The sequence below is a fragment of the Nicotiana tabacum genome, chromosome 3, assembly GCF_000715075.1.
Source record: "Nicotiana tabacum cultivar K326 chromosome 3, ASM71507v2, whole genome shotgun sequence".
Taxonomy (NCBI): Eukaryota; Viridiplantae; Streptophyta; class Magnoliopsida; order Solanales; family Solanaceae; genus Nicotiana; species Nicotiana tabacum.
This window is the reverse complement of record NC_134082.1, coordinates 127849211-127861687: the sequence shown is the minus strand read 5'-3', so window position 1 is coordinate 127861687 and position 12477 is coordinate 127849211. Positions and strand designations below refer to the sequence as shown.

The following is a 12477-nucleotide window of genomic DNA, read 5'->3' as shown; positions in this document are numbered from 1 at the left end:
ATTTCTACTCTACCTTCCCGGAGTTCATTCTCCGGGGACTCCATTTAAATTATTCTGGTGGATTCTTTCTAATATACTAAAACATATGGCTCGCAAGATTGTTGCTGGTGGAGAGCAGATTAAGAAAATTAACAAATAATTGAAGGCGAGTAGGGAGGAGGAATTCCATAAATCTGAAGATTCATTTAAGTCTGCTACTAAGGGGGAAGAAAGTGGTTCTTCCGAAACTGAATAGGTATCTTCTGGTCCTAAAGTTACTCTTGAGACAATTTCTAAAGTTGCTGCAAATTTGGAGAATAGATTTGTACTGGTAGGGTCTATAGCAGGTGTTGAGACTATAGAATCTGGAGAAATTGGTGGTAAAAATAAAAAAAGGAAAAGAAAAAGAGAGCAAGCGTGCTAGAAGTGCTGTGGGGGAAAGGATAAAAGAGTGGTTGATTCTTCACCCACTCCCGTTGGTCTAACAAAAGAAGCTGGTGCAATGGTTGTTTGGGGAGAGGAATTTACTGAAATAGAAAAGAGTGTGAGCAAAACAGGGGGAAGTGGGTCTAGCGAAGCTGTTGAGGGGTTGTTTCAACTTGGGAAAAATATAGATAAACTTGTTCCATCTGAACAGGAAACCCTCACGGACCTATTGATAGGGTTATAAATGGCTCCAAGACTCATGTCATTCCCTATGGCTTTATGCTCACAGTTGTGCTTGCACATTTAAAGGTACTCATGAAGAAGTGGGAGGTTAGTATATGCAAGGATCATTTTGGGGCAAATGCTCTGCTTGCTTGTGACTATGAAGTCCATGTCACTCCTAAAGAACCTGGTTTATCCAAGAATGTACCAGTGAATATTAAGGTACGAGCCTTAGTGCAAAAAAGTGGGGCTAAGGAAGCTGAGATTGAGAGGCTGAAAAAGAGGTTGACTGAGGTAGAGATCGAGAGAGATGCTCTCATAACTGAGCTGGAAAGAGAAAAGGAGAAGAATGATGGCATCCTTCAAGATATGCTGAAACTCCTCCAAGTCAAAAACCAAACACCAAATTCTTCCCAGCCTTAAGCCTCTTAGCCTAGTGTAGATCAACCAGTGACGCAGTTCGGAACTTTTTGTTTCTTTTACTCATGTTTTCAGTATTTTTATTTCTTCTTATGCTTTGTGATAGAATCTTATCAATCATCAATGAAAATCACTATTTTTGCTCTAACTGTTTTTTTATATTTCTTTGATGGTTGAAATTCTTAATTTGATCTATAATGATTAATCCATGTTTGCATTTGAAGTAGCCTCAGTGGCCATGAGTAAGTTTAAAATCTGATTATCTCACATTTTTATGCAACTTTTGATGATGACAAAAGGGGGAAAAAGTTTGTGCTTTATACTTTGAACAATGATGTTTATAACCTAATGTATCTGGTCCTTGATGATAAGTGATAAAAAGGAAAAATGTTTCTAGCATTGTATTGATGTTGAACTAAGTTGAAATAGGTCCTAAGCTTATGAAAAGCACAGAGTTTGTCATCATCAAAAAAGGGGAATTTGTTGGCCAAGTGAAGGTTAGTTTTGAAGATTGACAAAGAAGCTCATGCATGAACCAGGTCCATCCCTTGTGGTGCATAGAAACGGTCAGATTCGAACATGTGGAATGCACGTGAATGAGATAAACTTAACTTGGCATATTTGATATCTCCTGATCAAAAAGGTTGCATAATTGATAAGGAGAATGACTCCTTACTCAAAGAGAACACTGTCCAAGATAGGAAAGGAGTTAGAAGTTGAGATCAATTAGAACTCTTCCACCAAGGAAAAGTAGCATTAGAACTTTAGTTATTTCTTCATTTGCTAACTTTATAAATTGCAGGATGTTCTCACTTTACAGAAAATGCACAAACGCAGAACTTAAACAAGAATTGAGAGCAAAATAGCAAGGCATTTTTGCAAGCAATTCGCGTGTGATTCAAGTGTGCAAACCTGAAGCTACATGAACTAAATAAAAGAACCAGTTCTAAGTGCCTGTCTTTTATTCTAGTTCAATTATAGTAGGTGTTTTCATATTGTACCTTTCACCTTTATCTAGAGGCAATTGTAATAAGTACTCAGAGTATTCAAGTTAGAGTTAGCTTGAAGTTGTCGTAACAGTTATAGGTTGTTTGCCACAACGGGATTAGAGTTAATCCTAGGATTATAAAAGTATTTTGTAAATATAGTTTTTGGCTCCGTTATTTAGTGGAGAGTTTGGGAAAATCCTACTAGGAAGTAGGTCGTGCTTTTTTCACCTTTTGAGCCAGATGTTTTCCACGTAAAATACTTGTGTTCTTTACTTTCTGCATTTACTATTTCTGCAATAGTAGGTTAAGGAACACTTCGAAGAACCAGGTCCTTCCATAATCAGTTTAAGCAAAAAATTGGACACCACACAAAATCACTGCTCCCCCCTTGTGTGGTATTGAACATAAAACATCACGAAGGGAGTAATTGACTTGAATTAAATAAGTTACAATCAAATTCCTAACTTGAACTTATAATATTCGAATCATGAATTCGCCTCTGATTACTGTTGGACATCCAAATCATTCTTTCACTCTGAATACAAATGGGATTGTCAACATTTTCGGCATTTTTGCCAATGAGTACATCCAAAAACAAAGTTGCATTTTGAAACGATCCTGTTGTTGGAACTGCAGCGCTTTTTCCATATATATATATATATATATATATATATATATATATATATATATAACTACAACAGAATAGTGTTATGTCGAAGAAGAGGCGAACCCAAAAATAAAGAAGATAAAGAACAACAAATTTTAACAAGAAAAATCCTTCAAATCGCAGGTAAAAATAGGGGATCAAAAAGAGCCAAAAAGCCACACTATAACAATAAGAGAGTTACATAAGTTCTCTAAATTGGCTACACAACAAGTGCCAAATACGGAGCAATAATAGCAACAAGAGCAATAATAAATCAATTGAAAAAAGAGGAGAATTCACAAAAATAGAGCTACTGTTTGGGGCTCTAAATCGGATGCTACGGACATCCAAATCTGATCTTTACCATTTAAATGAAAGACCAAGATGCTAGAAATACTCAGTCAAAATTTTAGCCAGATCCAATGGTTAACGAATCGAAAAATATGATTTGAAGTTGGATAGTCAGAATACAATCTGCAACAAAACAGGTTCAAAGCAGGTTTAGTTCTAGCCGCAACCTATTTGACGGTAATCATGATTTTTATCTGCGAAATTTGACTGAGTGTTCTTAACATCTTGGTCTTTGATTTGAATGATGGAGATCAGATTTGGAGGCCCGTAGCATCCAATCGGGACAAGTATTAACGTGTCACTTGTTGTCATGTTTATTATCTGATTTATCATAATTCAAGGTTTGCTTTACTAGCTTCAGCATGACACCTGATTATTTCGATCCTAACAGCTTGTTCATGTTTGGTTGTTGCCTGCCAGCTCCCAAGAAATTAATTAACAACAATAGCTTCCGCCTTTCAATGACAAAACAATTTCGCCCAACCTCCAAAAAATAAGGGATATTTACCCAGCTATACTATATTAGAAACTTATTTATCTATGTTATCTATGTTTTGTAGTTTTTTTAATAAGTATCTAGTTTTTTCTTACAAATTGTATATATTACTCCTTAAAAGACGCTCACCCCATTATTAATGCCTTCAATTAAGGAATTCAATTACATCTTTTTTTTTGCCCCTTTCCTCTTCTCTCTCCTTATTTCTACATCAAAATCTCTTAATCTATGCCAAGAATCTTCATTTTCTCTCTTCCTACCACTGCTGATAACTTTATATTATTAAAAATCATCAATTGTATTGTTCTTTTGCTAGGAGACTAGGTAACACTGAAAATGAAGAAATATTCAGGAATTGTATGATAACTGTATCATAATTGTATTTGAATTGTATCAGATACATTAATCTTAAAACATAATTGTATCATACTTGTATCACAATTGTATCTAACTTGTATCTGGTACATTAATATCCAAAATAATACATGATACAATACTAATAAATTAATATACAATTATCATATATTTGTGATACAAACTGTGAAATTGGTCACGAACTCACAACTGCTCATAACAATATACAATTAATATATAATTATCATACATTTGTAATACAATTCCTGCAATAATTATGAAACACATACAATTATAAAACAATCGCGATACATTTCTGAAAAATTGTGATACAATTATGATCTTTATGCTCTTCAAGTTTCAATCGCAACTCTACACTAAAAATCTTATATAATCGTATTGGTATTGTATCGAGTATTGTTTTGGGTATTCATGTATCATTTGCAAGTCACATACAATAAAGATTTTAGAAAGAAAGAAAATAAGATTAAAAACTTACCCACAACTTGATTGTAGAGCAATATTCCGAATTTCGTCTGCAATGTATCAATAAGAAATAGAGATTTTGGGTGATTAGTAAGAAAGAGAGAAATTAGGTTTGAAAATCTTTGGAAAAGGAAAAGAATCGAAAATTTGGGGGAGGGGGTATAAAAATAAAAGAGAGATTTTAGGCGATTATTAAGAAAGAGAAAAAAAAAACAGAATCTTAAATGTAGGGGAGGGTTATTGGAAACGAGAGTGAGTGTCGTATAACTGACACGCTAAAATTAAGGATTCTTGATTTTTTTTTTCTTTTTTATAGTTTTGTATATAGCTTGTAAATATAGAAATACAAAGTAATTAATAAGGAACCTAAATAAATATGGTAAATAAATTTCTATTATAATATAACTAGGTAAAAATTCTAAAAAATAATAATATGATAGCTTCATTTGCCGGTAAGAACCAAATGCAACCTAACAAATGTCTATTATAAGAGCTCCATTACCTCAGGACTTTTTAATATATCCATAGTAATGAAAAAAATGAAAGAATAAGGTTGCACGAGTGGAGAAAATGGACGAAACACGAGCGGAGAAAATGGACGAACCAATAATGCTTACACTTTTGTGGGACTTTTGTAGCCAATTGTAGGAAATGGCACCATTCCTTCACCACTTTTTCTCATTTAAAAACAGCTCTATCTAAATTGCTGTCGCCCTTCTCAATTCCCACTATGATTTCTTGCCAAACTTAAATAAATCCTAGATCTCAAATTGGGACACCCCAGCAATTTAAACAAACTTTTATATGTGCAGTTTGTCAGTACCCAGTAGTGGTGGAGTCTTTTAATTTGCTGGTCTGAAACCTTCTTCTTCATTTTTCACGAAGCCAAACAATTAGAGCTGAAAGAATGAGTCTTTCTACAGCAATTACAACATGGGGCAACACCTATTTTGCCCTTGGAAATAACGGCAGATCCAGATTTTACTCTCATGGATTCTTACCTACTCATCTGAAGATCAAATTCTCCACCAACAACCCTTCCCCGCTTTCTGTCTCAGCTCTTCTTACAACAAAACAACAAACTGATGAAAGCAAGAACAAGAAAAAACAAGCAATGGAGTTCAATGATTACGTTCTTGAAAAAGCTAATTCTGTGAACAGGGCTTTGGAATCTTCAGTCTTGATTAAGGAACCAGTCAAGATTCATGAATCCATGAGATATTCTCTTCTTGCTGGTGGGAAAAGAATCCGACCCATGTTGTGTATAGCCTCTTGTGAACTTGTTGGTGGAGATGAATCCATAGCTATGCCTGCAGCTTGTGCTGTTGAGATGATTCATACCATGTCTTTAATTCATGACGATCTTCCTTGTATGGATAATGATGATCTTAGAAGAGGGAAGCCTACAAATCACAAGATTTATGGTGAGGATGTAGCTGTTTTAGCAGGGGATGCACTTCTTGCATTGGCTTTTGAGCACATTGCTACTCGAACAAAAGGGGTTCCTTCACATAGGATTGTGAGGGTGGTTGGTGAGTTAGCTAAGTGTATTGGTGCAGAGGGACTTGTAGCTGGACAAGTTGTAGATATAATTTCAGAGGGGGTTTCTGATGTTGATTTGAAGCATTTAGAGTTCATTCATTTGCACAAGACTGCAGCTTTATTAGAAGGGTCAGTGGTGTTAGGGGCTATATTAGGAGGGGCAGATGATGAAGAAGTGGAAAAATTAAGGAAGTTTGCAAGATGTATTGGGTTGTTATTTCAGGTTGTGGATGATATTCTTGATGTTACAAAGTCTTCTCAACAATTGGGGAAAACCGCAGGAAAGGACTTAGTTGCTGATAAGGTAACTTATCCCAAACTGATTGGTATTGACAAGTCAAGGGAGTTCGCTGAGGAGTTAAACAAAGAGGCTCAAGCTCAGCTTGCTGGATTTGATCAAGAGAAAGCAGCTCCTTTGATTGCTTTAGCAAATTATATTGCTTATAGAGAGAATTAAATTGTAACAACAGGATTGGAATTATGGTCAATCAATTTGTACATTTGAAGATTTAGAAGTTAAATAGAAGGTGAAAACATGAGTGATCTGTAAAGTTTCAAACTTCTAATATCTTGAATGAAATAATGGCCCAATACACATTTCTATTTTCCCCCACCTGAAGAATTTTCATGTTTTTAACAATGGATGTGGAGGGAATAAATCCTTATTCACATCATTACCTGTGGATGTATTTGTCCATTGGTTGTTAACTCTCTTTCTTACTTTGATTGTTAGCTTATAAGCTCTTACAAATCAACTTTTACTATTATTATTTCTTGCATCTCCCTTCTATGACCTAAGCTATGGTACCACGAGTCATGGTCAGGATTTTATGGCCATGTTTTAAATCCAAAGATGACCTGTAATTGGTCCTATCTCCATTGTCTTCTCGTCAGTCAGGATTCTTCATTCATAATTTCAAATATTCCTGCATTTTCTGTGATTAGTATAATATAGTATAGTTTTGTTTGGTACCTTGTCAATTTCACATGCTTTATATAAACTTGAACCTTTTATAGGTTATTGAATGTGCCAAATAAGCTTGACTTACTTTCCAACTGGATCTGCCTGTTGAATATTGATAGTTTTCTTTTGTGGCTCACACTTTGGCAAAAAATTTCTCCTGTCTGAGAATGAGACAATCAGGTAGATGAAATCTTCCACTCATCCTCTAAAGGTATGAAGAATTTAGCAAAGAACTCATTATATCAGGGTCCCATAAATTTTAGGTCTGTATATTAGAAACTCATCCAATTAATAATATAAAATTAGGCCAAAGTAGGTGGCTTTATTTTGAGATATCTTCTAGCCTCCTGCTTTGGCTTGAATGCTTGTTCCTCAGTAAATCCATCATATTATAGTAAGTTAAATAGTAATTCACCAGATTAGTGAAGAAGTTTATCGGACTTCTCAAGTTCAGAGCCATGTCTATTCTAAAAGGAGTAACCCACAATCTTGCAAATCTTAGTAAAAGAGCTGCTCCAAGTAGATCCAGATCTGCAGGAACAAAGTTGCTTCTTTCTTCACAGGAAACAGCAGAAGCTCTATTCCTCCCAAAAGTAAGAGCCTTTTGTAATAGCAGGGATATTGCCAAGAATGAAGCTGAAGTTATCAAAAGTGAAAACACATTCAGAGAAGCTGGAAAGACAAAAACTGTCTTTGATTTCAAAAGTTACATGTATCAAAAGATCAACTCAGTCAATCGAGCCTTAGATGCTGCTGTCCCACTCAGAGAACCCCTCAAGTTCCATGAAGCAATGAGATATTCGCTCCTTTCCGAAGGCAAGCGGGTTTGCCCTGTACTCTGCATAGCTGCCTGTGAGCTTGTTGGTGGCCAAGAATCAACAGCGATGCCTGCTGCTTGCGGAATGGAGATGATACACGCTATGTGTATGATGCACGACGACCTTCCCTGCATGGACAACGATAATCTCCGTCGAGGTAAGCTCGCTAATCACAAGGTATTTGGCGAAAATGTCACTGTTCTAGCTGGTTATTCCCTTGTTGCCTTAGCATTTGAGCATATGGCAACAGCCACTAAAGGGGTGCACCCGAAAACAATGGTTCGTGCTATCGGAGAACTAGCAAGGTTGATTGGGCCAGAGGGGGCAGCGGCTGGCCAGGTACTTGACTTGCTGTCTGGAGGTGAATCTGATACTGGATTAGAAGAGCTCGAGTATATTCATCGTCACAAGACAGCAGACTTTGCAGAGGCCGCGGTCATTGTAGGAGCAATGGTTGGTGGTGCAACCGATGAGGAAATTAATAGACTCAGAAAGTTCTCTCAGTGTATTGGGCTGCTGTTTCAGGTTGTGGATGACATTCTTGATGTGACTAAATCCTCTGAGCAATTAGGAAAGACAGCAGGGAAGGATTTGTTGGCAAACAAGTTGACGTACCCAAAGATGATTGGCATTGAAAAGTCCAAAGAATATGCTCAAAACCTTAGCAAGGAAGCTAAGGAGCAGCTTGTTGGTTTTGATCCAGAAAAGGCAGCTCCATTACTTGCTATGGCAGATTTCGTTCTTCATCGGCAAAAATGATCTCTTTAGGATGATTATGCCTGTATTATTTAACTGTAGTTGTGAGCATTTTTCTAAATCTAAGTAAGTAGGGAGTGGAGCTCTTTCAGTTCCTTGAGTTATATCAGGAAATATGGGTGCTGCTTAATTTCTCCATCTGAAACTGACCCTTCTAATGTCTAAAGGGACAATGTACTCAATCTTGCCTTCATATGTCAAACTTCACCTGTTTGCTGAAATCTGCTTTGCTTTTTCATTGGAGTGGGAAAATGATTATTAACTAGCAATGTTGTAATACAGCAGGTTTTGGCAAGCACTTAACAGCCGGCAAAGAGCTTGAGTGGTAAAATCAAAAGAGGGATAAAAACTAAGATAAGAGTGATAGAAAAACAGAAATTTTGCATGCACTTAATCTCATTAACTTTTGCAGGTCTACACTTACCAAACTATATAAGCTAGTCATATAGCTTGCTTAGCACAAATTTTAGCTTGCTTGCTAGGTAAACTTTAAATTACTCAGCAGCATAACTACTAGTATGAACTAGGGATGGCAATTGGGGCGGGCCAGGGTAAACTCTAAATGGGCGGGCCAGGGCAAACTCTAAAAGGGACAAGGCAGGGGAAGATTTAAATGGGGCGGGGCCGGCAGTGCTTTTATTTTGGAATATGTGGACGTTGCACTTTTAATCTATTTAATATTTAATTTAATGATTCAATATCATGTCTCTCCCTACTTTCTATTGTCATTCTTGTTTGTGTTTTGTGGATTTGCTTTAAATATATTAACTATAACGGTATGTGTTAAGTTGAGGTTCAAATAAAATTTTGAAAAAGTTAAAAAAAAAATGAATTTAGAATACTGCAAAGGAAAAAATAAAGAAAAAACAGCCCAGGAATCTAAACAAGCTCAATAATTTCAGATAAAAGAAAGATACTTAGTATTAATTGACATATGTGGTTCCCACAAGCTAAAACTCTCCAAGTAAAGCCGTAAAGGAAGAGAAGAAAAATCAGCCTTACGTCATAGCTACAGGTTGAAGGGAAGAAAGAGCGTACAATGTGGCTAAACTGCCTCAAATTCAAATAGAGACCCTTCTCCCACCAACTTGTATTGCCATCCCTAAGCGTAAGCGAGCATAGGAGAACGAATGGAGCATCTCCTATAGCACCATACTTGTTTCACCTAAATTAGAACTTAATTTGAGGCTCTTTCCAAAAGGGGGAGGGCGGGGGGAAAGCTAATGGGAAACATATCCTTTGAATAAAATTGATGGAGGATGAAAGTCCACATATCACACAGTCAATGATTTTTACTATGTTAGTTGGGGCTGCTTATGTTTATGAATGTTACTATGTTAGGTTTGGCGGATATCTTTTTACCTTTTGCTCCTATTTTTATTGGGGAAAAAAAGAAGAAGGAAAAATGGAAGCTAGTACGGCTCACAGGAAAAAGGGAAATAGCTGGAAAAGACATACGGCTTAAAAAAGAAAATGCGCCGTTGTCGGGGATCGAACCCGGGTGACAGGCCGGAATACTCACCACTATACTACAACAACTGCTTGCTGGTTCTCTAGAGAACCTATATTTAACAAAGATTCAAATCAATACTAGTGTTCGTTTCTTCTCCCATCCCTTCCTGTCTTTTCCCTCCTAAATAAGAATATTACCTTCGATATTTTGGGGGTGTACAGAAAGTAGATGAGGGAAGTGTTGAGGTTAGAGATAAACACTGTGGTGAGGCTGATGTTATCAGAGATATGGGTTAATGTTTGGGTTGATAAGCTTAGGAGATGACTGCTCTCCTATGCCATGTGTACTCATCAGTAGATGTCTAAACACACAAGTGTGTTATATCTTAGCTGTAGAATAGCTAGGGATATTTATGTAATTTTCCATGCTCCACACATATGAGTTAGCTAGCTAGCTGTAGATTAGTTATGCCAGATATTAATTGATAGAGTAGTACACATGTATATAAATAGGAACTTGTACAGATACACTTTCAATTTTGGAAAGGAATACAATTTCTCATTTTGCAATATTTCTCTCTCTAATTTTCACATGGTATCAGAGCACGTGCTCTCTTTGTCTAGATTCTTCTAGAATTTTCCATACAACTCAAGGTTCTTTATCAGATTTCCAAAACTCAGCACTTCGATCATGGTTCTGGAGGAAGATACTTCAGATTCTGGACTTTCCGCTTCTGCCACAATGGAAAAGATCGATCATCTTCAGCCATATTATTTTCATGCTTCAGATTCACCAGGTAGGGCATTGGTTTTCAGTGCTTCTGATGGAACTGGATATGGCTCATGGAGAAAATCAGTATTAGTGTCAATATCTGCTAAGAATAAGCTTTGCTTCATTGATGGAACTTTGCCAAAACCAAAGGAGAATTCTGCTTTTTTAGCCTTTGGACTCGTTGTAATGACATGGTTTCTGCTTGGCTGTTGAATTCACTTACAAGAGAAATCAGATCCAGTGTGATCCACTCTAGATCTGCACACGATTTATGGAAACAACTTGAGAAGAGATATGGACAATCGAATCTAGCACAGCTATTTGAATTGCAAAAACAATTAGTAGAAACTGTGCAAGGATCAAACAACATTGCAACCTATTTCAATAATATGAAAGCAATTTGGGATGAAATTGAGCTACTTGATGCTAGGGTTGTATGCAGCTGTGCAGAGTGTAAATGTAGTGCATCGGAGAAAAACAATGCACTTGAAGAGAGACAGAAGTTAGTTCAATTCCTAATGGGTCTGAATGAATCATACACTGCATGTAGAGGAAGCATAATGATGATGAATCCTTCACCAGATATTGATAGAGCTTACTTTCTTCTATTACAAGAGGAAAGGCAGAGAAGTATACAACCTTTGGGAAATTATCCTAGTGATTCAAGCTCCTTTACGGTTACTGGGCAGAATACCAGTCAAGGACAATACAAGTTTAACAATAATCAAGGAAACACAACCAATGGACTCAAGAACAATCAGACTCAACATCAGGATTATAAGAGGAATAATCCTACCAATCTCATTTGCAGATATTGTAAGAAGCCAGAACATACCATTGAGAAGTGTTACAAGATTCATGGCTATCCCCTAAATTTTAAAAACAGCAGACCTAGATCTTTCAACAATCATGCACACAGCAATGCAACTAGTACTCAGGAAGCTCGTTGTGGCTGCTTATGGTTATGGTTGTTAACAACTATATCAGGTTTGGTAAATATTTTATGTTTGGGAAAAAAAAAAATTAGAAGAAGAAAAGGGAACGTAGTAGGAAGGACATGAGAATAGGCAACCCGCTGGAAAAGGAAATACACTCAAAAAATGAGATGCGCCATTGCTGGGGATCGAACCCGGGTCACCCGGGTGACAGGCGGGAATACTTAACACTATACTACAACGACAGCTTGTTGGCAATCTGAAGAGACAATTTATCTAGATCTTTGTTTTAATATTTCAGTGCGTAGTTACAAATTATATAGGAACTTAATTTTGGTTTAATCATACCATTACATGACTGTTCCATTTATTATTCGATGTATCCTTTTATAGAAGTTAATGTAAAATAGTTTTACATTTGTGTATGTTAAGATGAGCTAGAAAGTTATTATTATGCCTAGAGGTGTGCATTCGATTTATCGCTTCGATTTTGACCCTTATCGATAATTACTTATCGATTATCGATTTGTACATATGCTTATCGTTGTCGTTTCAATAAGGTTCCGATTTTTCGATTTTGATTTATCGATTACACCAATAAGAAAATTTGCGGGATTCCATGGAAAATATATCGCTATAAACACGCCTAACTAATATGGACAAAAAGAAGCTAAAATAAGACGAACACCGTTTATAACATAAAAATTGTGTCAACAAGCACATGCAACGAAATTAAAGTAAGAGATCAAATGTATGCCACCAAGATTACAACGGTATAAAAAAAATACATCATCACAGCAAATTATGTTTTCTATTAATTTGAATTTCATTACCTTGAGCTTTAAATATGATCATTCCTTAAATGTGGT

At 36.3% G+C, this 12477-nt stretch overlaps 2 protein-coding genes across 2 annotated transcripts; both read left to right on the top strand.

Moving 5' to 3' along the window:
* Nucleotides 1–4892: 4892 nt before the first annotated feature.
* On the top strand, nucleotides 4893–6512 carry LOC107767573 (geranylgeranyl pyrophosphate synthase, chloroplastic). The gene has a single exon (XM_016586612.2). The coding sequence runs from the start codon at nucleotides 5277–5279 to the stop codon at nucleotides 6366–6368; it is 1092 nt and encodes a 363-aa protein (XP_016442098.1). The 5' UTR covers nucleotides 4893–5276; the 3' UTR covers nucleotides 6369–6512.
* Nucleotides 6513–6635: 123 nt separating this feature from the next.
* Nucleotides 6636–12025, top strand: LOC107767572 (geranylgeranyl pyrophosphate synthase 7, chloroplastic-like). Its single transcript, XM_016586611.2, has one exon. It carries the CDS (start codon nucleotides 7334–7336, stop codon nucleotides 8450–8452), a length of 1119 nt encoding a protein of 372 aa, XP_016442097.1. The 5' UTR covers nucleotides 6636–7333; the 3' UTR covers nucleotides 8453–12025.
* Nucleotides 12026–12477: the final 452 nt, after the last annotated feature.

Bases quoted from the DNA above. Each gene is read 5' to 3' on its own strand.
- LOC107767573 (XM_016586612.2), top strand. From the start codon at position 5,277: ATGAGTCTTTCTACAGCAATTACAACATGGGGCAACACCTATTTTGCC.
- LOC107767572 (XM_016586611.2), top strand. From the start codon at position 7,334: ATGTCTATTCTAAAAGGAGTAACCCACAATCTTGCAAATCTTAGTAAA.